This window comes from Oxyura jamaicensis, chromosome 3 (genome assembly GCF_011077185.1).
Source record: "Oxyura jamaicensis isolate SHBP4307 breed ruddy duck chromosome 3, BPBGC_Ojam_1.0, whole genome shotgun sequence".
NCBI classification, from domain to species: Eukaryota; Metazoa; Chordata; class Aves; order Anseriformes; family Anatidae; genus Oxyura; species Oxyura jamaicensis.
In genome coordinates, this window is record NC_048895.1 from 111,148,782 (window position 1) to 111,176,397 (window position 27,616).

The 27,616-nt window shown below is 41.6% G+C and overlaps 2 protein-coding genes across 2 annotated transcripts in view; both read left to right on the plus strand.

Moving 5' to 3' along the window:
- Window positions 1-18,001, plus strand: part of UBXN2A (UBX domain protein 2A) — an 18,513-nt gene extending 512 nt beyond the window's left edge. The window contains exons 2-7 of the mRNA XM_035322024.1: window positions 2,807-2,860; window positions 4,806-4,941; window positions 7,214-7,323; window positions 8,890-9,030; window positions 13,626-13,790; window positions 16,430-18,001. Of these exons, the coding sequence (XP_035177915.1) occupies window positions 2,820-2,860; window positions 4,806-4,941; window positions 7,214-7,323; window positions 8,890-9,030; window positions 13,626-13,790; window positions 16,430-16,712 (876 nt within the window). The 5' untranslated portion in view covers window positions 2,807-2,819 and the 3' untranslated portion in view covers window positions 16,713-18,001. The remainder of the gene's footprint in view (window positions 1-2,806; window positions 2,861-4,805; window positions 4,942-7,213; window positions 7,324-8,889; window positions 9,031-13,625; window positions 13,791-16,429) is intronic.
- Window positions 18,002-21,097: 3,096 nt separating this feature from the next.
- The window catches only part of MFSD2B (major facilitator superfamily domain containing 2B), a 38,117-nt gene continuing 31,598 nt past the window's right edge, over window positions 21,098-27,616 (plus strand). The window contains exons 1-2 of the mRNA XM_035323139.1: window positions 21,098-21,187; window positions 25,964-26,080. Of these exons, the coding sequence (XP_035179030.1) occupies window positions 21,137-21,187; window positions 25,964-26,080 (168 nt within the window). The 5' untranslated portion in view covers window positions 21,098-21,136. The remainder of the gene's footprint in view (window positions 21,188-25,963; window positions 26,081-27,616) is intronic.

Sequence of the window (27,616 nt, forward strand, 5' to 3'; positions counted from 1 at the left end):
TTTTTTTTTTTTTTTTTTTTTTTTTTTTTTTTTTTTTCCCTTCCCCTCTCTCGTGTTTTCTCCCCCAAACTACGTTCCTAGCAGATGGTTAGAGCGGAAACCTTTATGCTGCGATTTTTACCTGAAGTTACAAGTCACGCTCTGGCTGCTAAATTTGGTGCGCGTCTTGGTTCTTCCGTCTGCTTGCTGTTTGTAGCCACTTGTCTCGGGGCCGCGCTTTGACTTGGCGGGTGCTGCAGCCATAGGTAGGGTGCTTTCTGCCCTGAGCAGCTTTTGGCTTGGGAAGTTTAGTTTCTGTAAAAGTTAGTCAGCAAGCTTTCCTTGGGTGTATGTGCTTCCTTTCGTCGGGGGACGACGGGGCTGTACGTGCTTCCTTTCATGCTTCTGCCCTTCACAGCACAGCTCAGAAGCAGCTTCAGGTCATTTTTCTTGCATTGCAGTTCCTGGATGTATCAGGTCAAAAATAGTGGCCTCGGAAATATCTGCCAAGACAAGTAGGTCAGCACATACGTAGGTGAGAGCTGCTGGTTTCAAAGAGCCGGTAGGCAGAGGTCATTTGGTAGGGGGCCTGTTCCCTCTACAGCCCCTCACAGGGACGGGTCTTGGTGACTGGAGGAGCTGATCTGCACCAGGGAAGTCAAGATAGCAGATAAAGCATGGTGGGGTGCTGGCGGCTTTGATCTCTCCCTTTATTTCACTTAATTTCCACAGCTGGAAGTTCAGATCCGTGATATGTTTCGTCACAGACGCAGAGCACGAACCGAAACTCCCAACGTTTCAAGCGGCATCCAGGCACGTCTGCCCGAAGCTGGCAGGAGGAGTTGTTTGTGCTTGGCTTGTTGAGCTGAACTGCTTGCGCTGCAGCGCTGTGGCATTCCTCCGATCGCTATCTCCTAATGGCTCTCTGGTCATAAACATCAATATGCTGCATAGACTCATTTCTTTACTGTGGTATTTTAGCGCAAACGCTCCTTCTGAATATAATTGCGGTTGTACTTTAGAAGGAGCGGTGACTTTCACAGTTGGCCGGTTTTGAATAGTGCTCGTGCACATTGGAGGCCAGCCTGATCGAGCAAAAGAATTAATTTGGAAAGCTGTTTCATTGTGTCTGTCTCTTAACAGCTCTGGTGACAAGTCACAGAGAAATCAACAAACGCAGATGGCTAGAGGTGGCTCTTGCTGCTTTGGGGAATAGACTGCTGCATAGTGAAACATAGGAAGGTGCACATTAGAACAAAGCAATTTCCTTGCATTAATTTTTGTTCATAAGTATGTGAAACCTTGATTTGAGAGAAGTTTAGAAAAATACTTTTAAGAACTTTTAAATTCATTTTACTTGTTACTGAAAGCTCATTTTTTCCGAGTGCAGGTGCAAAGTTCCAAGTGCAGCAATCAGATTTGCTTACAAGGTCATAATGTACCGGCACAGGCTTGCCTGAGTATAATTTTCTGGCAGAATACTTGTTTAAAAAAACAAAACCAAGGTTGTACCACATCTTGTGTGACATGTCAAAGGTATGCTAAGCATAGCGTTTTGATCTAATGCATAGCAGAGCCAGTTCAATTGGAGGCTGCCTAAACTTTAAAACCTGTTGTAGTCATAGAGACTAAATCAATCAGTCTTTGTGGTTGTTACGTTTTTGTGTGTTTTTTTTTTTTTTTTTTGAAGGCTTATATACGTTTCTACAGGAAGTGTAGAAACAAGGGTTTAACTTTCAAGATGAAAGAATACTGATACGAGCATTCTGAGGAACATGAACTGGTACTGAACCGAATGCTTACACTTTATTTTAGCTTTACAGTGAATGTTGTTTCCCCCTTTTACATCATCCATTAAATTAGATGGCAGGACCATTTTAAAACTTAAACTTTTAGTCTTGCTGTGCTTAATTTTTTTCCAGGAGTGTATTGGCCGTCTCTGCTTAGTTTGAGGCTAATATCCATGTTAACTTAGTCCCAAATCTGCCAGAGCAGAGTATCGTCTGTATAACCTGTGCCCAGCAATATTCAGGAACAACTCTTTAAACTGCTCCGATTTAAAAATTTCTGTTCTTCAGGGAGTTTGTCTAATTTTAGGGTGCTTTTTGGGTGTCTAGCTTTTTGTGACTTTCTGTAACTTTTTCTGTGGAGAGCTCAGAAGTGAGTATAAGAAGATAGGTATGGCATTCTTCCTTTCTTTTAAGTCAGCAAACTAATCCTGTGTTACGTTTAGTACATGTGCATACAGGATTTTCTTCTTGTCTATAATTCGGCTGGAAAATGATAATTCACAGTATGCAGTTTCTGCTGCACCAGTAAGTTACGGTGTAGTAGGAAGAGAGAAAGTGAACCTGACAAATCTTGCTCTTTTGGGTGATGCACAGCAGTGAAGTGAAGGTCATGGGAATGCCTGCAGTGGCAGTGCAGTTTGTTTGCAGCTGTCTCACATGTTGCCAGAAATCAGGGGATTTTAAATGCTGTCAATCAGAGAAGGACTGTGATCTCTTTCCTCACCTAGCATGAACATGGATTTGCAATTCACGTGATTATTGCGGAATTTATTTTGTACTTTATGAGAAAGTAATATTCCTTTTGAATGCCTGAAAATGATGCTTGGTTCATTGTAATCAAATTGGAAACTGGGGGAAAACAAAGAACCATCTGGAGACCTGGGGGCTGGGCGGGGGAGGTTCTGCTTTCTGGTTAATTTACTGTCAACACAGGCAGAACTATAAAGTGTATTTCAGTTTCAGAAGTAGGCAAGAATGCTAGGCATTTTGTCTATTTGGTGTGTGTGTTTTTAAGACATCTTCCTTTTTGTATTTAGGAGAAGCGCCAGAATGAAAGATATGGACAATATCAAAACTGTGAAGGAAGAATGGTAGGTGCTAGTGTCCAATCTTTCCCCCTTCCTTGCCCCCCAGTTTTCCTTTCCTATTACTGTTTGTGTGTCCTGTCATGACTCTTTAAACTTTTTGTTAAAATTTTCAATTTTTTTTTTTCCTGTATCCTGCTGTTCCATATACACTAAAGCTTCCAGAGAAGGACAGATTTTTTTGCTTAAAGATTTTTCACGTACCTGGAGCATTTCCTTGATGCAAGAAACTACGTAAATATTCTACTTAAAATAGAAAGGCAGGCTTACAGATTGCTAACTCACTGTGCGCTTCTACTTTTCATATGGAGGTGTTTGGCTTTCCATTTATATTTCTGAGGCAAAGTGTCGTTAATACGTAGGTTAACGCTCCAAATTTCTTTTGTTCTGCTAGAAAACTAAAATGGGTACAGCATGCTTTTGGAATCACTTCCTTAACGCCACTGAGTTTTTCTTTTACTTAAATATGCTAATCCTTAGGGATTCTTAATGTTGCATAGATGCACTGCAAACAGTAATTCCTTTTTATGCAAATGTGCCTAGTTACCATTCAAGTAAGCATTGCTCTTCTTGAATTTAATGCTGAGTTTTACATAAAACTGGATGTTTTTAAGAGAGTTTTTTTTTTCCTGACTCGCTTAAAATAGATTTTTCTGAATCTCTAATAGAAATAACTCCTGCAATGTTTCCCAAAACCTGCATAATCCTCTTAACTCCGCAAAGAACCTAAACTGCAAGATAATCGTTCAGGTTGCATATATCTGCATTTTGTGGTGAAAATCTTAACAGAGAAACAGCTGTCGCATATACAATAGACTGTAAAAAGATGTGGTTGATGCACCTTTTTTAATGCTCTGTCAGTCTCCAAGGTGTTGAAATCTGTTGTATTTCTCCAGCGTGCTCAAATGGGGTTGAGTCACTGATTCTCCAGTTTCTTTAATGTACTTTCAAGGACAGTAATGGTGGGTCTGTGGTGGTGCTGGGGATGGGCAGGTTCAAGTTGAGGTAGAGCAGTAAATGCTAGGGCAGTTTCGTTGTATGTGGTTTTTAAAACTTAGGGTGGGCCCCTCGCTACAAGAAGGACATGGAGGTGCTCGAGCGAGTCCAGAGAAGGGCAACGAAGCTGGTGAAGGGTCTGGAGAACAAGTCTTACGAGGAGCGGCTGAGGGAGCTGGGACTGTTTAGCCTGGAGAAGAGGAGGCTCAGGGGTGACCTTATTGCACCCTACAGGTACTTGAAAGGAGGCTGTAGCGAGGTGGCGGTTGGTCTATTCTCCCATGTGCCTGGTGACAGGACGAGGGGGAACGGGCTAAAGTTGCGCCAGGGGAGGTTTAGGTTGGATATTAGGAAGAACTTCTTTACTGAAAGGGTTGTTAGTCACTGGAATAGGCTGCCCAGGGAAGTGGTGGAGTCACCATCCCTGGAGGTCTTTAAAAGACGTTTAGATGTAGAGCTTAGGGATATGGTTTAGTGGAAGATTTGTTAGCGTTAGGTCGGAGGTTGGACTTGGTGATCTTGGAGGTCTCTTCCAACCTAGACTATTCTGTGATTCTGTGAAGGAAGTCACTGAAGCCTTTATGACGGAAAAGATTTAAGGAAGAGCTTTTGTTGGTGTGTGGTGGTCTGAATTAGAGGTACTACTCAACAGAGGTTGAACTTGCATTCATTGCTCTGGTATCAACTTCAGAAGCTTCTGCATAGATGAGTTCACCTTTTTCTGTTGTCATTCTTTAATTTGTGCTCCTGAAGTATAGATAAAAGCAGTTAAAGATTTGTAAGCTGTTCGTAAAATGTCACAACATAAAGCTGACCTGGTGGTTTGTAACAACAAAGTAAGTTGGGTACAGGGGAGTATGCCTTTTGGTACTGAAATTCCAGGGTAATGGCTTGTCATCTTATCTGAACATCATCTTATGTGAACATCGCTTTTATTCATGTCTTTGTTCTACAGGATGTGTAAGTCAAGAACCGATGATCAGATTTTGAATGGTACAGAACAAAACCGAGACTATTTTGTAGATAACCTTTTTGAAGAAGCTCAAAAGATTGGTGCAATATGTATGTCCCCAACTACAGTCAAGAACCAGGTAGGTGTTAAATTAAAAATACTCATGTCTAGCATAATAGCACTCCAGGAATACTCTGGTAAATGAATGCAAGAAGTTCTGTATTCTCATCCAGTACACCTGTAGATAAATCCACACAATCGCAGAATGGCTGAGGTTGGAAGGGACCTCTGAAGGTCATCTAGTCCACCCCCTCCTGCTGAGCAGGATCACCTAGAGCACATCGCGCAGGGTGGCATCCAGGTGGGTTTTGAATATCTCCAGAGGAGGAGACTCCACAACCTCTCTGGGCAACCTGTTCCAGTCCTCTGTCACCCTCACAGTAAAGAAATATCAGTTCATATTCAGATGGAACTTCCTGTGCTTCAGTTTGTGCCTGTTGCCTTTCATCCTGTTGCTGGGCACAACTGAAAAGAGACAGGGTGTCCATCGTATTGACACGCTCCCCTCAGATGTTTTTGTGCATTGATGAGGTCTTCCCTCAGTCCTCTCTTTTCCTGACTAAACAGACCCACCTTTCTCAGCCCATTCTTGTATGACAGGTGCTCCAGTCCTCTAACCATCTTCATAGCCCTCCTCTGACCTCGCACCAGTAGCTCCATGTTCCTCTTGTACTGGGGAGCCTAGTCAGACAGCAGCAGGACCAGTCTCCTGTCTCTGACTCAACCAGGGCTGTACTTCTGTGCTTCTAATACGTATAAAAAACACTGTGCAATCATTTTGTCTAGGACTTATACTGGCAAAGGCTAATGCACTTCTGCTTTATCAATCAAGAGAGAGCTGGTTATTAGGTGCAACAAGTGACAACTACTTTATGGAAAGCTTTCAAAGACTTGCAGCCTTCTTATGAAGAGACATAGGCCCAGGTTTTTCACTTGCTCTCTTTTGTATAGTTTTGGTGATAGTGGGATACTTAAAACGGATTTTTATGTCAGTGGTTCTGTCCTGCTCATATTTTCTTGTTGCTCCTGAGTGATGGGGAATGGGCTGGAGAAAAGCCCGTGAAGAACAAAAATGTCAAGGAGAAACTTGGAGTGGATGTTAGTAGAAACTACATCCATAGATCCCTGACTGAGCAAGGCAGAAAAGGAGTGTGGGGGTAATACCTTAACCTGCAGTTCTCAAAATGTTCTTGTACTTGTGTCAATGTCTAAATGAGAAGTTGATGTGTTATAATTAGTTTCTGGTAAACTTGCTTACTGGTTCATTGTGGAAGGACCTTCTCACGATGAAAACCCCTTCCATATGCATTAGTGCCATGAGACACAAGACTTTTTAAAGAAATTAGACCGTGTTGAGTGTAATGTACCTTTTTGACAGAATACCAAAAGAGAAATAATTTTATTCAACAGCTTGCATATAGTGTGTATTTATGTAGCAATCATGCTCTGACACAAACTGCAAAAAGGCAGGGGGAAACCCAAAAAATGTCAGGTACTACCAACCCAAGTACAAACAAATTTCTGGCTGAGATGAATTCTGCATTTGTATTTGCTTTGTATAACTCACATGGCCAAGTATATGTCAAGGCAGCATTATTTCAGGAATCTGACCTGGATGACCAAATGCTTCTGTAAATGACAATGTGTATAAATAGGAAAACTCAATTCAAGATCTATCCATATTAAAGTTGAAGAGACTTCAGAGGACAGGTTGAAGGCTACAAATACAAGTAGTGGATGTTCTCTGCTGCAGTTATTTAATTATTGAGAAGATAGTTTTTTCATTCCCTTAACACCAAGTTTTTGAATATACCCAGGAATTCCTGGGTAACGTAAATGCATGACAAAACAAATGTTTCTGAGCCTTGTTGCTGCATTTCCTGCGTAAAAGGCTTCTGCACGCATTCTCTTAGTGCCCTGCCTACAGAAAGTCCCCCTGAATCATCAGAACAAGGCTTTACCCTAACAGATCCCTTCTGCACTATTCTGGTGGTGGGTGTTTCAACACCAGGCACGTGTGATCTCAAATTAGAGCTCTTGAAGAGTTGCAGCTGCCTGGGATCTTCCAGCTCTTTTTTACAGTTGAATAGGGGTGTTCTTGATCTAAGAATGCATAATGACTGGGGGGGGAGGAGGTTTATTTCTATCCCTGACTGACAGAAGATACTTAGAAATGTCACTTACCCCTTGCAGTCACTCTGGCTGTTGGCATGGGGCCTAAACAGATTACAGGGAGCCTTTTCTCCCTATTTTTAGTCCATGACCCGGATGGTTTAAAATCATAGGATCCTGATGGTATATCGAGCTGATTTTACTTTGGTGTTAATGAGAGAATTGTTCTTACTCCCCAGGTTGATGTAATCATTAAACTTTGGAAAAACGGGTTTACAGTAAACGACGGTGAACTTAGGAGCTATGCTGATGTTGCAAGCCAACAGTTCTTGGACTCCATTAAGAAAGGGTGAGTGAGTTTTGTTTTCTTAATCAGCCCGAGTTCATGTGCTTTGGTTAGCAGTTTGCTCATACTCCACATTTTTGGCATAGCTGTTTGGCATTGCTGCGCTGCAATAGCCCTGTAGGAGCACAGCCCGCTGCCTGTCTCACTTCCTGCAGTGCTGATGACTTCTAACATCCACAGGTCTGATGTAGCTTTCAGTTGCAGTAGTCGTACAGTTGCTGATAAAATAGATAAAAGTGTTAGTAGGCAGCACAGCAGGTGCAGAATGAAATGAAGAGTAAGTCATTGTGCCCAGTAATAGCTACTGCTCAAATAGTACTTTGACTAACAAATTCAGCATGTAGAAGTGGCTGAGTATTTCTGTTTTTATGGTCTTTGTTTCCTTTTTATTGATGAAAAGCCTTTTTGGTGGGCACAGTTACTGCATGTAGCACCAAAAAGCTTTGATCAGCCTTAAATTGCAGTCATCTTTTCCCGGTACAAATTTGCTGTTTCAGTCACTTGTGTGTATAGAGCGATCTTACTTTTATCCCACTATTAAAATTGAGCACACTATCATGATTTCTGCCAGCGTTTGATGCAGTGTTGCTTTAAAATAGCATATTGAACATAGGAACCAGTATGATTGAGCCTTTAAGTTGTAATCTGTTTCCTCACCCTATACAAATGGAGAGGAGTAAATAATGTTACAGAGAATACAGTCTAGTAACTCATTTTCATGTATGTGGAACAAGGTGTTGTATTTTTAGTCTTTTTAATTTCACTAGCCCATCAAAAATACTGATTTTACTGTTTCTTTATGGATGTCACCTGTGTTGGTTGTAATGCCAATTAACTGCATTGTTTAAAGCCCTTTACTTCTTTATGCGCATGAATCAAAAGTTTGCCACCTCCCTTTCTCCGTTTGCTCGTAGAGATGCAAAGTAATTACAAGATGGCTCCTGCATAATTGTTGATGGTAGGGTAGCACTTGGTACAGTCTGTGTGCCAGCTGAGCACCGCCGCCCAGAAATGTGGTATCTGCCTCAGAGCTCCTAGACAAAGGAGTTGTTGTGTTGTGTTCTGCTTGATGCAAATAAAGCATTGTCAAGGTGATGGTACCGCACTAAGGAACGTAACTGTAAGGGATCTAATTTTTAAAAGCTGGATTTCACATTCATCTGTAATTAAACACATTGTTTTTAACCTCAGTCTTTTTAAAAGCTGATTGTGTTTTTTTCTTTTGTTTTTTACTATGGGGATAAAAAAAATTGAACCTACTGCAGCAATATATGGTAATAAGAAAGTTTGGACATACCATGTGCTTTGGAGTGGTAACTGCTGAGTAAACTTGAATATCATTCAGTGACTTGGCATGATGTCTCTTTTTATTGTTCAATTTCTAGTTAATTTGCAGTTCAGGAACTTGGAGTTGTTTGTATGTCATGCACTTAGCATAACTCATAGTAAATTATTTATTTAAAAATCACGATCCTTATGAGAATTAACACAGGAACCAGTATTAATCACTAACGTGTTTTGCATACTGAAGACAGTTCAGTAATTCTTTGGCATCTTTTTTTTCTTAAGGGAACTGCCTTTCGAGCTACGAAAAGTTTTTGAAAAGGAGGAGGTTGATGTGAAGGTGGAAGACAAAAAAGATGAGGTGTATTTGTCATCAAAAAAGCGAGTGTTTCATCCCTTCTCTGGACATGGTTACAGATTAGGAAGGTGAGTAGTCTGATGTGATCTGTGGTTGAACTGAGGGGAACTGTGCCTATGTAGATTCCATATAGTTCAGGTTGGAAATGATCTCTGGAGTTCCCTAAGCCAGGCTCCTGCTCCAAGCAGAGTCAGTTCTGGCGACAGATGAGGTTCCTCAAGGCTTTATCCTGATGGGCCTTGTAGTCCTGCAAGGGTTGGAGGTGGTGCGGCCTCTTCCAGTGCTGGACTGTCCTCATGGGGGAAGTTTTTCCTTATTCCCAGTCTGAATTCATCTTGTTTCAATTTGTGTCCACCACGAAGAGCCTGTATAGGGGATTATCAGCTTCCATAATCTACTGGCTGCGTTCCTGTTAGCACAGGATTTTGGTGTCTGTCTTTGCTTCCTCAAATAAGTGTTTCCAGCTGAGAGGCTGTCACTTCTCTCCTGCAAGTTAATAGGAAAGTTTCACTGTTAAAGCTGTATGCACAGCACTTGTGTGAGACAAGGGGAATATGAGTGTTCAAAGGGAGCTGGAGAAGTAAGAAGATTTTTGCATTCTTTTCAAGTTCTTCAGCATTTAACTTTGAATTTATTGCAGTTATTCTAGCATATTACGTTGATTATCTTTTTTTTTTATTCTGTGCCTTTCTTGTGGGTGGAGAGGGTCAGCCTCAAATAACACAACTGGACTTGATTTATAAGCATACAGCAATGCATTTGGGAAATCTGCTATAGAGGAGCAAGCCAGGAATTTACCCGTGTCAATCCCTGTCACTTTTGCTTTCTTCTGCCACGTTATCTGTTTCACACATCCCTGTCACGTAAGACGTAGGTGCATATAAAAGCAAGCTTCAGCCTAGCAAGGAGAGCATAGTGACCAGGAGCCTACAGGAAACCTTCAGAGGTGGGACTGCTTAGTTACCTGCCGACTGTAGTTAGTAGACGGTGCTGAAGCCTTAAGTGAACAGCTTGTGTTGATGAAGTGGAAAGGGCTTGGTGCTGAGGGAAAGCATGACCCCGGTAGGAAGGGATGAGGCATGGGGAGAAGGTGATAATGTGCAGAGTAAGAGACTGATACGGCAAAGGGTGAGAGGTTCCAGGCTGCCTTAGAGAAGCGAGCATCTTTTATCAGTTTCTCCTGTTCTGGTAGCACAGCCTGTTCATCTGCAACATGCTTGGGTAGACACAGTCAATAGGGAAAATATTCCCTCAGGAGGTGCCTGAGATGCTGCAAGTCTTGCTTTTGGTTGCACTGAAATCCTGACCGAACAAAGGTTGAGAACTTAATCGCGTCTCATCTATAAGCAGGCGTGTACATAGCTAAAGCCCAAAGACCCTCGGTGTGCTGGGTTTCTGCTGCTCACCAGGGCTAAATGGCAGGTTGTTCGGTTGCTTGTCGTGCTCTGTCATGCCTACAGCAAGTAATGATCTGGCTTCCCAGCGGGGGAGTTAGGCTCTGGAAACATGCTATTCTGTGAGTTTCGCTTGACTGGTTTTGTACACGGAGAAGTCCTACAACTTGCTCAGCAATTTTCTTCTTTATGAACTGGATAAAATGCCTTATTTTATTTTTATTTTTCCCCCCTCCCTTCTGTTTTCAGTCTATTCAGTGCTATGGTATGAGAGGCTTTCCTTTCACGGCTATTAAGTATTTTGCTGATGTTGGAAACATGAGCCATAAGTGCTCCATAAACTGGCGCTCGCTGCCTGATGTTAATAAATGTCCATTACATGCAAGTGCTACTCTTTCAGCAGAAGAGCTTTGTGGGGAAATAGTAATGGTGCCTGAGACCTATAACGGGTTTGAAGCTATAGAACTCCCTTCCCACAGCTGCATTTGTGTGCTTAATCAGAAACAAGAGAGACAAATGGTTTACTTACCTTGTGACCTGCTTATCAATTAAACATTTTTTATCAGTCTCTATAGATTTCCTGCCATTGTTCCCAGATGGGTGAATTATGTGAGTGGCTGAATTCTGGAGTCCCAACAGGAATTGTTCTGCATTTAAATATGTTTGAGAGGAAAAACAGATGGACTAGAACTGATTTTTTTTTTTTTTTTTAATTTTTATTTTAAATGTAGCTCAGATGAGTTTCATCTTATCCATTTATGTTGTATGGGAGAAAAAATGAGACTTAAGCTTTTCCATGAAAAAAGTTAGGACCCTACATAACTAATGGTATATGCAGTTTTCTATAGCCCTGATCAGCTGTATTTAATAGTTTGGCTAAACCAAGATTGGCAGCCATGCTCTTCTGTTAACAATGCATTCTAAAGACTGCCTTGGAAGCATGCTAGTCAAGCTGTTGACTGAAATCTCTTGTAGCAAAGTAGACTTGCTCTATAACCTCGTTAAGTTAAAATATTGTGCATCGAGCTTCTTAACTGTTAGTCTGGGTAAGCACAATACTTAAATCTTAGGCTTTTGTTTTTGGAAGCTTGACTGGAGACTAATGTCTCTTTGATTCTCGGTTTATAAGTTTATTAAAGGAAGATGTAGAAGGAATAAGCTTTTAAAAGCAATAATGTTTGCTTTGTTACATTTATGATGCTTCAGATGATAAGAGACTGAGATTTTTGATTTGTGCCTTTAGTCAAAGTTGCCACCACTAGATGGCTTTATCTGTCAGTTCCCCAAGAGCAAAGTTAAGTCTAGAAATACTTAACAAAAAAAAAGCAGATCTAACTTTCTCTTGCAGCCTAATTTAATATATTGGTTTCCATTTCACATATACTTCTTATTAAAAGAATCATCTCCACTGCCTACCACAAATTCCTGAGATGTGACTGTGAGAGAAGAGCTGGTTTGAGAATGACACCAAAATGTGTGTGCATGTGAGACAGCTGTCTGAACTACAACTGGAGCTGATGGAGCTAAAAAGAAGTTCAGCCCAAGCTAGAGCAGACACCTGGTAGCTGCACAGTTGATCAGCTCACCAGCCTCTCTCCAGCCTCCGCTGTACTGGAGACAAGTAGCTCGCACGTGACTGCTCACACTTCGGTGTCTGAATCTGGAGCTGAAACCCACCGAGATCAAGTAGCTGGGGAGAGCTAATCGTTGCTGGACTTAAGTATGTCTTGGCCTTTTTTTTAACCTCCACTCCCAGCGTTGCTTAATGTTACTTTGCTGATGCTCTGGAGGGCAGCTAGGGTTTACTGTGTATTGAGGTCAAGCACAACCAGAAGCTGGATGTGAGATAAATCAGCAGGTGGTTAATTTGAAGTCACCTGTACCTGGAGGATGCATCTTGGAATCTGGGGGTTCCTTGTTCTTGCACCCCAGCTCGTTTCTATGTAATGCTTCCAGTTGCAGTGAGCATCTTTTATCATTTGGGAACAAGTTTCTTTGACTCTCATTCTTTTTGCAGAGTTCCACTGGAAGAAATAAAAAGTGCCTGTGGTGGCTGATAGCCTGGAAGTTAGGGCACTTAGCTGAACAGTGGGTAGTAAAAGTTCTTGAAATACTTCAGACTGCGAAGGACTTGAGCCCACGACTCAAACTTTATTAGCTTGAACGTATCAAGTCATTAGCCATCTTTGTTTTTTTAATGAAAAATTAGCTCTGGCTCTTGTGCTTTATGATTAAGCTAACACACACGAGAACAAAAGGATGGGGTTTGTCTGCAAAGCAGATGCGGCGTTGTTATGAATGGTTTATTCTATGACCATTGGTTACTGACTTCTCCCTCCAGAAACAATAACTGATTATTTTCTGTGCAAAGAGAGAGCTTTTTCTGAAACCATCGTGAAACGTTCATGCAGTCAGTGACCACGGCTGAGCTCAGAAGAAATGGTAACTCTGTAAATCACCGCTATTGTTTTGCAAGTGGCCATCTGGTTATAGTTAGGAGGATGTGCCCATTGGATCAGGCCTTACTTAACCAGTACATGCTGAGCAAGCTTAGTCCTGACAGAAGCACTGAGCTTTAGACATTTCAGAACCACAGCTCTTGCCAGTATTTTTTTCAGAAACTATGCACTTGGACTGAGGTCCCTGTCTTCTGTCAAGCCACTTTATGGATCTTTGCCCTTAGGGTATGGTCAGCTGTTTAAAGTGTTTTGGAAACCAAAATCCAAATGTTGTATGCATCAGCCTGTGTTTCTACATCAAGTCAATTCCTCTGACGTATAAGTGATGCCTCTAAGCTGAAATAGATGATGCTGGGGTCTAAATCAAGGCTAACAACATTCAGTTAAATTGAATTACTGTAATCACATTACACTGGAAATTAACGTTGAGTATGCAGATTTGATATTTAAGCTCTTTGCAGCTTCACCTGCGTGATTAGAGAGCAAAAAATGCATGAAGAATCTTCAGTTTCACCTCTCTTGTGTATTCTTTAATACTGTGATGTTGAAGTTCCCAACTGTCTTGTAAAATGTTCACCAGGAACAAATGGAAATTCTTTAGCATGCGGAAGTCTTTAGCATGAAGAGAAAGTATTGGTGCTTTTTTCTAAGCCGACGTGTCAGAAATCCTATAATTACTATTATTTTTTTTTTAAGTCATCAATGTAACCCTGACACAGGGCAGAAAGCTCCAGAAGCAGAGGTCTGGATGGTGGTTCAAACTTAGGGGTGTATGCAGAAGGCATAACCTCCTGTGGCTTTTCTTTCCAGTGCTACTCCAAGGATAATCTCTAAAGTAAGAGAGGATCATCAAGCAGCTGGTGACAAAAGACCCCTTCCTGTAGTACCCTTAAATGATTTGGAGCCCATCACCAACATCCAGATCTGGTTAGCTGATGGGGAGAGGATAATTCAGAAATTCAATGTTTCACACAGGTAAGAGTTACTTTAGCACTGTCAGATGTACTGGATCTGAATTACTTGTCCTGTGATTGAACGCATGATAGATACAATTCCTTGAAGTAATCTACCTCCTCAGTTCGCTTAACATTGGGTTGCTGTTTGGCTGTGTCTAGAATACCTCCTTTTAATTTTTTTGAGAAGTTGAACATTTTTTTTGGCTAACAAGAGCAGTGTGAGAAATGAGTTGATGTTACCAGTCAGCATATAACGGAGTAGAAACGGAAATCTGCTGAGGAAATGGTAGGAGTTCTTTGTAGTTTAGTGGATGTGAAGGTGTATGTATTGTTCATTACTGGAGGAAACAGTTAAGTGGACTTAGGCAGCTTTTAAGATGACAAATCTCTTACAAAATGACTACATCTGGAGCAAATCACTCTGATTTAAAAAAATGCTGGTTGTTGAGTGCAGACAGATGTTGAGTTTCAGAAAATCCACTTGTATTTTTTCCAGTGTGCAAAAGGAACTGGAGGATGTGATTTTAAGCTGAGCCAGAGGAACCTCCAGGGAGAGCCAGAGTTAAGCAGAGGAAGTTATTCACCTGCATGTCTGTCCTGTCAACATGGACAGACTAGAATGCATCCAATGTGATTAATTCCTAATTATTACAATTTCCAGTTCCCAGAGAGGCTTATAAATGGGGATCAAGTCAGAAGGTGTCAGCACAGCGTATGTATGCAGGAACTTTGAGAAAGCGGGATTAATGGCTTAACGTTAAATTGCAGGACTACTGTCTTCAGAGACCTTTCTTGTAATTTGCTGCCCCAGTGCTGCGCAGTCGCATCATATGGAAAGGATATGTTGCCTGTGCTTCTCTGTGTAGCAATTAAAAGTGATCATAGGCTTTAACACAGCCCAGGCTGCTGTCGAGATAAACTGTGTATGTCTTCACAGCTGGTCAGAAGAAAAGCTCAGCAGTTGAAGGCTAATGACTCTTAATGTTTTTTCTTCTTAACTTGTGCTAATTTATTACTGATAGCAGCCTGAAGTAGGAACTGAATTGTTGTGATGTGCTGCTGAAGGGTCAATTGCTATTTTAATTATAACACCTTTTTTTGAGGGCTGGCTTAATAGCTTTGTTATTCGAGGCTTAATGGGTTTAAGTATCTTTAGAGATGTTTTGTCTTCATGGTAGGTGGTGGTATGGACATCTGTTAAGTACTTTCATGGGGAAAAAATCTGATGAGCATAACAGCCTTGTTGATGTGATCTTTTTAGAAGATTTTATTAAATGATCATATTATGTATCCTTTTGCCACAAGATCAACAAGCTTGTGCTGTATGTGTATGACCTAATAAGAAATAATGGGGGTGAACCTTTTAGGGTACAATCTGTAAGCACTATGACTGCATGTGTTGTGCTCCTTTCAATGGAGAAGCAGAAAATGATCAACACTTTGTTAAACAGTCTGTAGCATATTTACTGCGGTGTTTGGGTAAACTGATGGCATCCTTTTTGCAGATGGAATGTGGGGATGTGTAACCCAGAAAGGGACTTACTCATGCTAAGGCAGATAGTTGGCAGCTAATCACCTGAGCTGCCCTTGGGATTCAATGAACTTGGATATAATGCATCCATTACAGGTGTCTGCCTGTAAATGTCCAACCAAAACTTAAATCCTACGTAAGGTTTTTCAGGCTCTAGATTTGCAAGACCTCTCTCTTAACTAAGGCTTGTACGTACAGTTGTTAGTTACTGTCTCTATCTGTTGTACTAAGTGACAGCGTGGAATTTGGACATCTGTGCTGCTGAACAGCTAGAATGGCTTTTCCCTAAGCCTGCTAGCACTTCCCTAGACAATATCCAGACTTGGTTCAGAAGTTAGCCTAGATCTCAGATGATTCCCTGTAGGCAGTAAACCTCACAGGCTACCCTGGATATGGGGGAGAGTAAGAATGAGTTTAATAATTTGCCAGGAGAAGGACTCTGCTAGTTGGGCTTGGGATCAGAGAATGGGGGTGTTGTGTTTAGTTTATGGGTACAGATGTATCCTGTTATCTTCATTTTCTTATTAAATTGGTCAATCCTGATTCTTGCTTGTTACTATAGAACATCTGTCTTGATCGCAGTTGAAAGGTTCTTCACCCCTTAACAGGCAGCTTGAATTCACTGCTGCTCCTACTTCGGTACAAGACTATATTTAGACCTAATGAACTAGTTATCCAGGCAACTTCTGCAACTCCCTTTGCTATTATTATTATTATGGGTCTCCTACACGTGCTGCACACTAGAGGCCTCCTTGTTCTAGCACTTGGCTATGACAACCTCAGGTAAGAGCTCCACCAGCTGGTTAAGAAACAGTAGGGTTTTTTTGTGGAAGTACCATCTGTGAGCTGTAGTGAAGCATTTGAGTGCCCAGAATAAGACAGTCATTCTTTTTCCCTTGTGACTGCTCTCAGAATATGCCGGCCTTGGTCCTTGCCTCTCAAGTGGACCAGGCACTTCAGGATACCTTGTGTCTCTTCATCCATTTCTATGCCATCAGCTGTTACGTCAAGTGGGTTCCTGAGGTGACTCTGTTCCTGAGGTGACTCTGCATGGGCTGTGTATGTATCCTGTGTTGGGACTGGAGAACTCTAATGCTGACTTTTTTTTTTTTTTTTTTTTTTTTCAGAATAAGCCATGTCAGAGACTTCATAACAAAGTATCAAGGATCAGAGCGAAGGGTTCCCTTCACACTGACTACTTCACTGCCATTTCGAGAGCTCCAAGATGAGACACTCACACTACAGGAAGCCAAGTTGCAAAATGCTGTAGTTGTTCAGAGACTTCGGAAAACAACTGAACCTTTCAGGCTCCCAAAAACACCTGAAAATGACTGTAAAACTGCTGCTATGTCTAATGGACAGCTCAAGAATGAGCATAAAAACACTATCAAAAGCACGAGATCAAATTAGCTTATAACTGGCCAAAAACTTTGCACAGGCAGAACTAGACAAAACCAAAAGCGTAGTCAGCAATATCTGGATGCACTATCATCCTTCTTTAGTGTGCTCTTAGAGAGCAGAATGCCTGTTGTGCTATAATCTGCTGTAACAGAAGTATTGTCAACTAAGTTTGGTCAAAGCCTGGCTATATAATATAGCAGAGGTAACTACAACAGGGATTATCTTTAGAATTTCTCTAGGTAGAAAGCTTTGCTCGCCTGTTCTTTAATGAGTATGCTTAGGTGGAACGGTACTCTGAGACTTAATTAGTACTGATAGCACCTTTTAAGGAAAAACATTATTTATTTTTGCACTTTGAACTAAAGAGAAACTGAACTGAGTGATTTTGTGTAAATTGCTCCAGTTCTTTCTAGTAACATTTAGGCAACAGATGCTGCAGGGAAGCTCACCTTTGAACTCCTATGGAATTTGAAAGTCTTTCAATATAGGTACCTTTAGTATTTTATCACAAGATCTGCAGTGTGAATGTTCTATCAAGTCTTCACATGGTGGGTGCAGGTGTAAGCAGATAGTAATGAGGTAGTCTGGTGCATATTGCATATGAAGTGCCTCAAAGTAAGCTCTGAAGGAATCATCATGGAATCACAGAACTGTTATTATTAATGGTTGAAGTGGTTTCTGCCTCTAATGTTCTCCTACGGGTTTTGATTTATTACAGATAATGTGATGGTAAACTACCTAGCTCACTAGGATAGATATCCTCTTTTAGCCTTGTCACAGAGAAACTTCAATTTTTTCTGGAGTTTACCATGCAGCTTTAGTGGCTTAGAAGGACACAATTGTCTTTGTACTACATATCTGCCTCTCCTGAGTTGGCCTTCTGATTGAGGCATTAACTGCACGTGGCCAAGTTCAAAGATGTTTAAAACCCTTATTTGAAAACTGAGGTTTCTTCTCCTATCCCTCCATCCCCTTTCCATCCAAAATTTATATTTTGTCCTTTCTGTATTTTTGACATAAGATTTATACCCAACAATTTTATGTTTTTCTAAAGGAGAAATTAACATAAGGACTACATCTTTTGTACTGTGTGTGTTAAGTAGCACATGGGTTTGTGAGTGGAACTAGAGTCTCTAGGTAAAGACTTATCCAGGGGCCTTCAATAAGTGCTGATTGGTTTGTGCTGCCTACACAAATGGATGATCATCACATTTGTAATTCTTTTGCATGGTTAAATGAAAGATAAGTTTGGATTTTACCACTTTTGTTTTAAATAGAAAATTATTTAATTGGCGTGACTTGTGTTCTTTCTAAAAGTCCTGTTACTTCACACTAAGGATGCACTTAATTCACTCACAGGGATGTAAAACTGTTTCAGCATCTTACCTAGTATAGAATCACAGAATGGCTGAAGTAGGAAGGGACCTCTGGGTCCATCTGGTCCAGCCCCTGCTCCAGCAGGGACACCCCGAGCAGGGTGCCCAGGCCCATGTCCAGGCAGCTTTTGAAGATCTCCAGGGAAGGAGACTCCACAACGTCTCTATGCAGCCTGTGCCAGTGCTCTGGCACCCACAGTACATTTGAGGACAGTTAGTGAAATGAAAGTCAACTGCACACATACGTATTCAGTGTATTCAAAAAGCAAATCTCTGAAAACTATGCAGTTCTTAGCTGTTTTCAATGCTATAAGCATGATGTGTAACTGTGTCATTCAGTTTTATGTTGCAAATTGTATGAGTAAATTTTGTTCTTCCGCTCTATTACATGCAACGCGTACCAGATCGCTAGTAGTAGATAGAAATGTGCAAATCCCCTGGTGAAATTGAAGAGACAAGTCACCCACAGATGCAGTTCCAACCCTCAGTTTGCAGAGCATCCAGAACAGTGGATTTATCAATCAACAGTTCTGCATTTGTGTTAATGTAAAGCCATATGTTAGAGAGAAGCATGTGCTTGATTGTAAGCTCAGCTGTTCTTACCTAAACAATGCATGAAACCTGTAAGTAGCAGTATAGTACCCTTGAATTTCAACAGAAATTAAATGATTAATGTAAGATTGGTTGAAATGAAATGGCTGGTGGTGGTAAAAATTTAAGGTAAGTAAAGTACTTTTTGTTGTTATCAGCAGGTCGTGTTTTCAGAAAGAAGCAGTACTTAGTATTTCAGCATTGAATCATGCATGCTACCAGTATTTAAGAGACTGGGTAGCTTGACTGTGTCTGGCTGTATATCGTGCTTTGCCGAAATCAACTGTTTCTGGCAACAGCCTTGGTAGACTCGTGTGTCTGCAGTTTGAAAGTGTAATTTAAAAGTGGAATTAATTACAGAATAGGAGCAAGTGTCTTAAAGGTCAAAGTCGTGCTGACTGCACTAATCCCATTTTAGACTAGAAAGTGCCTTTAAAAAAATAAACTGATTGGATAATTTATTTTCTAATTTGAAGCAAGTCTTTGGAGTGAATACTGAGCTATTTTAAATCTTCTTGGTTTTGGTCAATTTAGAAAGGCCAGTTAAGCTGTCCAGATGCTACAGGTAGCTAATCTCTTGCTTGGTGCTGCAAACACCTGTTGTGCATTGGTCAAGCAACAGCAAAACTAGCTTGATCAATGCTTGAGATGGTGAAGCACACAGGTACTATCAGTTATTTGTTGTTTCTGCATGAGGCTTCACTTTACAGGAAATCCCATGCATTAACATACTTTATAGCAAAATTGAAATAATCTAGAAAAGAACAAAGAAACGAAGTATTCTCCCTAGTTTCTTCATTGTGAAGAAACATGCACATGTAGGTGACAGATTTACTTTGTTTTAAATATAGTGTGTGAAGAGAAACTCAACATGTTGAGTTTGAATGTTACATTTTGAAGTTCAAAATGTACAACTTGCACCTAGTTTAGCCTTTTAGAACAAATTCTGTGTTGGGATAAGGGCTTACTGAGCCTTTGAGAATCTGACCTCAACCTTTAAGGACACTTTGGAGTCTAAATGCTTCAGAAAGCTCTAAACAAGGCCTGTTAAAGCCACGGTTTCAGCTTTGTGCTGAAGGTCTGTTTTGCTTTTGTTGTAGTTGTTTTGAGTGTGTGTTTTTTCTTTAAAGCAATTATGATGTCATGCTAGAACAAGCGTTTCAGTACCTGGTTCTTTCAGAATTTTCCGAATTTGTTATGGTGATTCTTGTCATATGAGGTTGTGCAGGATTTGCATATCAATACTTCATGGCATGGTTTGCAGTAGCCACAAATGAGCCCGCCAGATAAGGAACCGCAGCAGCAGCCCTTGGAGCCGGCCTGACCGGGAAGCACTGTGCGTATAGATTAGTTGTACTTGTTGCACAACAGGCAGATGCTTGTTGGTTTGTTTAAATCCTCTTCTTCTTGGCTGTCATGAAAGACTTGATAGTTCAAAATGCACTTTTTTTTTTTCTTCCCTGACATGGAGCACACTTGCCAGACTCTGGTGGGCTAAGTAGTGGTGGTGGACATGTACTGCCTAAATCACAAGAAAGACATTGAGGCCTTGGAGCAGCATGTCCAGAGAAGGGCTACAAAGCTGCGGAAGGGTCTGCAACAGAAGTCCTGTGAGGAGTGGTTGAGGGAACTGGGGTGGTTTAGTCTGGAGAAGAGGAGGCTCAGGGCAGACCTTATTGCTCTCTGCAGCTACCTGAAAGGAAGCTGTGGGGAGCTGGAGCTGAGGGTTGGTCTCTTCTTACAGATAACTAGAGATAGGACTAGAGGGAATGGAGATTCAGGTTGGAAACTAGTAGTCATTTCCTCTCAGAAAGAGTGGTCAGGCATTAGAAGGGATTGCCTAGGGAGGTGCAGTCACTGTCCCTGGATATGTTCAAGGAAAGGTTGGACGTGGTGCTTAGGGACATGGTTTAGTGGGTGACATTGGTGGTAGGGGGAGTGATTGGACCAGATGACCTCGGAGGTCTTTTCCAACCTTTATGACCCTAAAAAAAAAAAAAAAAAAAAAAAAAAAAAAGAAAAGTGTCAGTTTCAGGCTGTCTCAGGCATATTTCACCATCCCAGAACACATCAGAGCTCCCCGCGGCTGCGGCGCCGACAACTTGCGCTGGCAGCCCCCTGCCCAACACTGCCGCCTGTGAGGGGAGCGGCTGGGGCGGGCGGCGTGTGCCGCGGACACCTGGGCTGTCCAGCGGGCTCCCAGCACAAAACAGCCCCGTTTTCACCTCACGGGTGGCAGCTCCGAGGGGGAACATCGCGACGCTTTGCTTCCACAGGGCGCCGAGGGGGGTCTGGCCCCTGCCGTGCAGCCGCAGCGGGAAATGACCTCCCCGGGCGCGGAGGGAAGCGATAGCGCCTTCGCCCCTCACGGGCAGGCGGGGGGAGTCCACCGGCGGCTCTCCCTCTCCTTTCCGCCCCGCCCCGGGCTCACAGGTGTAGGACGGGGGTGGGCTGGCCGCATTTACCATGGCCGGGGCTGCGAAGGACGCCCCGGAGCGCCCGGCGGCGGAGGAGGAGGTAAGGGGGCTGAGGGAAGGGGGAATGGCGGGTGTCGGGGGGCTCCTCACGGAGCGCTGTCCCGCGGGGAGTCCTGTCCCGGAGCCTCGCTGCCGCAGAGGGGGATGTGCTCTTTTGGGGTGCTTTTTGGGGCAGCCCGACCGTGCTGCTGCCCTGCTCTGCGTGGTGCAGCACACCTCAGTGCGATACCTGAAGGGGTTTCTATCCCCTCCTCTCTCACAGAGAAGATCGACATAACTGCTGTTTCCCCTCAAGGATACTGCGTGACATTTACTGTCCGCTTGGGTGGCTGGAGACAGCACATCCTCTCCCTTCGCTCCTCAGGGAGTCTTTCCACACCAGCTCCGGGTGTCTCAGCACTGCCCGTCCAGCCTCGGTGCTCGCAGCGAGGTCTGCACCCAAGCCCTGTCCCAACTATATCCCAATTATTCCCCCATCAACTATGGGTTTGTGACAGACACAAACCCAGAAAGACCCCAAGACGCTTGCCATGAGGGGCCAGGGATCCCACCTCTTACATCCCCCCTCCTGCTTTCAGCAGGGTGCTGTATCGTTGCCCACAGAAGAGCAAAAACTTTGTTAAATCTACGTCGAGAGAAAAGCTGACTGCAAAGCTGCTCCTCGTTAGCTGCACTTTCATTGTTTCTCTGATAAACCGAGGCTAGCATTTATCTGAGACTTCCAGGTTTTGCTCTCTCTTCTCGTTACTCTTAAATTACTTGGTGCCTCAGTTCTGGACAGAACTGATAACAGTTTAGGACAAAATGTTTGCCCCATCCCCTCATGCCCATAATGTTCATGAAATAGCTTCGTACGGTTGCCAAGAGTTGTTTTCAATGTGCTAAAGCCTTAATTATTATTATTTTTAACAAATGATTTGTTATCAACATTATACTCAATTTCTGTTCCATTGGGGAAGGGAAAACATACAAGCACTAAGTATGGTTTGATTCACAAGAGAATTAACAATAAAGGAACTAGGATGTATTAGATGCATTACTTTTCTGTAACGATGTTTAAACTTACTCTACGTAAGGAGCAAAATCAAATCTCTCACCTATTACGCTTTTATTGATTTACCTTGAAACAAAATGAACTTTGATATGACTGGGACATGTGTAAGTACAAATTTTTCCAGTTAATCTGAAAATAATAATAATTACAAAATCTAAATTCACTTTTCTTTCTTTTACCTCCCACTTCCATCCACCCACCTTTCCTCCAGAGCTTGTAGGAGCAATTTGATGTCAACGTGCTTGTATTCAACTACAAAAAGGAGTCTCAAAACAAAAATTTTGGTTCAAACATTTTGTATTTTGCTCCTTATTTGACCGCTGCCTACACCTTCGGATCTCTAGTGAGTTTTTTAGTACTTTCAACTTACTGACGAACTTACACAGGTGAAAAAGCTTCTGCTAGCTTCCACAGAAATCAAGCAATTTCTGTTACTGGAGGTCTCACTGCAGCAGGGAATTCAGTCTTAAGAGAAATGGAGCAAACCTCTGGCAGCTGTTCGGAGGGAACTTAAGGCTGCTGGTCATCTTGCTCTACTCAAGTCAGTTTCATCCTTCTGAAGCCAGCTTCTGAAGTCAAGCGTTAACAATATCGTGTAATCCCAACCAATGCTGGGAGGATTTGCTCATCCAGACACTGTAATCTTTTCTACTCTTAACTGTAGGCCCAGGAACTGAGAAAGAAGGAACTGTTTCCACTTCACAGGTACAGAGAATCACTTCTACTGAGGTAGAAAATGTAGTGGTTATGGTATAACTTCCTATGGAGAGGCAAAATAGATTAAGGGGTCCTTCTTTTGGAAGAGACACTGCAATGTAATGTGGAGTTTCAATAATTATTTTGCAGCAGATAGAAACTCAGGGGTACTCAATGAAATCACCAGGCAGCAGATCTGAAATGAGCAAAGCGGTGCTTCCTTTCGCAGCGTGTCATTTGTCTGCTGAGCCGCTGTAGTGCGTTATGGCTTCGAGTACAAATGAGCTCTGGAATTAATGAGGCAAAATAAAAGGAGCGCAGGTGCTACACATGCTGGTCAGAATATAGCCTCCATTTTGGGGTGTTCATGAAATGCTGACTGCCTGTGCTCTGAGGCTACCAGAGCAGGACCCATCCGTGTGCTGTGTCCATCTGACGTCTCATTTTACACCAAAACAAAATGGGTTATTGGTGGAGACCTAGCCCCTGCTATGACCTGATCTTTAACTTTGCTAGAGAGTCAATGGAATGCAGTTCAAAAAGTAGTTGAGCAGCGTCCTGAGGGTGTGTGAAGTCATAGTGAGACTCTTCCCCCCAAATTTAAGACTACGAAGGTAGTAAATTTGCTAACCATTAAACTGTTTTAAAGAGAGGAGTGCTGCCTACAGCCTGCAAGTTGAGATCTTGGTCAGCTTTAATTATTCTTTGCATTACAAAAAAGATCGTGGGACAACGTATGTTGCACCAAGCTATTTGATTTTTCTTTGTTCATGCCCTTCACTATAGACAGCTGCTAGGAGAAGTTAGTAGGAGAGAAGCATTATGGATCTGAAGGTTTTTCTCAGCTTGTTTTGAGGGTGAATTGGGACCTGGGATTTATGTGGCAATAACTTAGTCTCTTGGTTTCAGCTGGAAGTCATGTTGTCAATGCTTGGAGCTCAGAAGGGAAGGAATCAAAGGAAAATAAACTTAGAAAGTAATTGAATTTCTAGGTGGATGGAGGTGGGGTGAGGAGAAGGGTACGATTAAAAAATAAAACAGTGTGATTAGGTTTAAAAGTACATGGTCCCCGGAGCAATGCTCAGGGGAACTGTGTTGCAAGTCAAATGAACAAGATTAGTAGACTTGTGGGGTCTCTAGACAGCTCCCAGCTTAACAGGACCTGTGTATGAAAAGCAGATAGTTACTTAGTATAGCAAATGTCTGTTTGTTGGGCTTAAAGTCTCTTTTATCAAATTAAATAGTACATTTCTCTGAGGAAGTCTGTCTTGTGCTTGTATATCCCTCTCTCTTTTTTTTTGTGTCCCCGGGAGGAAGTAAATTGCCAACCTGGAGTAAAAGCGAGGCCTGCTGTGGTGACCCCGATTTGCAGCTAGTGCCCTGAAACCATTCACTTTGCTGGGGTAGAGTAACATGTTGCCACCCCTAAAGAAGGTGGTTGTACACTTAACTAGGCCACTAATGAGAGCTTTAATTAGCCTGAAACTTTTTGTTCTTCCTCTCTAACACAGAACAAGGAAAGTGTCCTGATGCTTGTGCCAAGTGCTCGCTTGTTTGCACCCACTCAGATAAAACAGTTTGAAGGAGAATGATTAGATGATGAAAGGCTCTGTCTAGAAGTCAAACTTATCAAAACTCTATCACGTGGTAATGATGATGGCACTTAGTACATTTTAAAATGTTCAGAAGCTAGGTAATGTATCCAAATATTATAGTTTTTTTTGGATCTCATTACCATATCTCTATTTTTATCCTGATCTAATGTAAGAATTCAGGGCTTGTGTATTCAGTTCAGAGAGAGGGCAGATCCAGGATTAATATTACTACTCTTTTTTTATGCATCTTGACTTCTCCTGACGGCAGTCTTTAAGGAGGGATTGAATGTGTGTTAAATTTCTCACAAGTAAAAAATTTAGGTTGTATGTGTTGTCCCTATGAAAGGAATACAAGATTAATAGAATCATTTTCTCCCTGTACTTTGAGTTTTACATCACAAAATTAACTCAGAGATATTTTTCAAGGCTTTCTGTTATTCTGAAACTGTTACTAGTGGGAAACACAGCATTCATCATTAGCATTTCTATTAGACTGTACATCTTTTGTCTTCTAATTATGAGTTTGAAACCTTATTTTCAGCTTTTATCTTAGCTTTATTTGTTAGTTCCATTAAAGAATATTCTTGGATGCATATGGTACTTTTCAAACATACATCAAAATGCAGCTGGGAGAGCGGTTTTGTAAAAGTTTTTGAAACTTACAGAGTATCTTAGTTCTTCCTAAACAGTACTTGGGGCCCAAAGTCACTTTCTCTATTTTATCAATTTTCACTAGTTTAAAAAAAATAAATAATAATAAGAAGAGGAGAAGATACAGAAAGTAAGTGACTTTTCCAGGGTTTCATCAGCAACTTGTGGCAAAGAGGAAAGAATGAGACACAAATCTTTGGAGTATATTCAGTCTGCCTTTGACTGTAGAAATTTTCTTCCCCTATGAATTCTGTGTATTTCTTATGGTAAGAGAGCATATATCAATCGCTATGGTCTGAAAGGTTAATGTAATAAATTATTTAAAATGAAACAAATAAAAGGAAAGTTTTCAGTGTTTTTACAATCTGAATTAAACACTCAAAGACACAACCAGAAAACAGAATTACAGTATGTGCATTTTATTTCTCTCTTCTTGTAAATTGGTTCATTTTTAATAGAATCATTGAACGGCTTGGGTTGGAAGGGACCTTAAAGCCCATCTTGTACCACCCCCCTGCCATGGGCAGTGATGCCACCCAGGTTGCCCAGGGCCTCGTCCAACAACCTGGTCTGAATAACTTCTGAAGAAACACTGTGATTTGGTTTTAGGGGCTGAATTGTGGAACAAAACTCTTAAAAACCCAAACACTCAGCATACAAATGATGGTAGGGATTTAGGGCATAAGGGTTTGTTAATGGAATACCTGTTAAGCAATACCTGAATTTGGTGTTAGCCTTAGACCTCAATATTATGACTTTTGCAGTTTTTATTGTGTGTACTTTGTTCTTCTCATCAATTGTTCTGTTTCTTCTTGCACAGGAATACAGGCTCTCAGTTTGTGGCAAATTATGCTATGCAATAGGAGGTGCCCCAAATCAAGTGGCAGGGAGCGCTGCTGCCTTCTTCCTACAGATCTACCTGCTAGATATAGCCCATGTAAGTAGCACAAGAAACCTTTACAGATCGCTGATTTAATTCAACTTTGATGCCATCAAAAATGTTCCTAGAACGATAGAAGATAAATTATTTAATAATGCTTTTAAATTGTCTTGTTAGCATTGCCTTTAGCTGTTCAAAATCCTGGAAGCTGCATGAGCTTATTTGGAAAAATATGTTTTTCTCACCAGTTTCCTTTCTGACTTGTAGTGGCCATCATTTCCTTTTAGTTTCTGATCATCAGTAGAGCTTTAGGCACTCCAGAGCACTCTCACTTGCAGACACAAGCAAAAGAAGTTCTTGATATCAAGCGTGTCTAAGATAGGAGACATCTGCAGCACTCTTAGTACTGTATTGAGGTTGTGAATTTTTGTTCATTCAGTTTAATCTAAAATCGCTGCAGTTGCATCCAGTAGTCATCATAATTTCATGTCAGTTTTATTTGTTTGGATTAGGACAATTACTCTTTGCACAGAAAGCTGAGTGATCCTTCCTGAAGGTTCTTTGCTGCTGGTGCGTGGCTTTCCAGTGCAGAAATAGACTTTGTGGAAAAAAAGCAGCAGGAGTCATCCCGTTCAGCTGACTTTCAGTGCTCCAGCTAGATTCTAGGGCAGCAGAGAAACAAAGAAAATGAACCCATAAGCATTTTTCACTGTTCTGGATTGTCTTGTGTGTCTGTGTGGTAACTAAGTGGGACAGATAAGGTATTATGGGGTAGAAGAAAGGGTTTTAGGGAGAAAAGGCCTGCAAGGGCTGTGAAAACAGCTGTGGCTGAAACCATAGTAGATTTCAGCACTGATGTCTGTTTTTATTTGCTGAAGAAAGCAAACAAAAAACACAGGGGGTTCTGGATCAGATATTATCCATTTGCTGTTTAAGATGTAGAAAGACATAATATCATGACGAGGGCACGGGAGTTATAAATGTCTCATTGAGGTCAAAGTCACAGGAAAAGGGGCCAGATTTAGACAGCAGTGTCAAATATGGCAAGTGGATATCTGAGGAGAGCTGAAGGTGGAAGAAGTAACCCCTTGGAGGTGCAGCAGGAGGTGGATGCAGCTCTGAGCACAGCTGTTTTGTACTTGAGTTAAGGATGGAGATAAGGAAGCGTGAACCGGATGAGGAAGACACTAATAGAATTTTCCAGGGTGCTTATAAATACGGGAATTTCCCCATTCTCTGCCTACCCCAGAAACTGCAAATTCTTGGAGCTAAGGAGCGTTTATTTCATTGTCTGTTTGTGTTCAGTGTGCAGGAAGCTCAGGTCCCATTCCTGCATCTCTGGACACTACCTAAATAAATGACATAATTATTTTTGTTAACAAGCTAATAATTTTTTGTTAACAATCCAATAATTTTGCTTAACACTTGTAAGAACACTCTTATTACTTCATTAAGGGCTTTAATTATTTGTTCCTTGATGGCTTAAGTTGTTCTCTGAAGTAATCCTGCAGCGGCAGGATTTTTTAAGGCCTGATCAACAGCTCTGAATTCCCATGTTTTTTTTTTTTTTTTTTTTTTTTTTTTTTTTTTTTT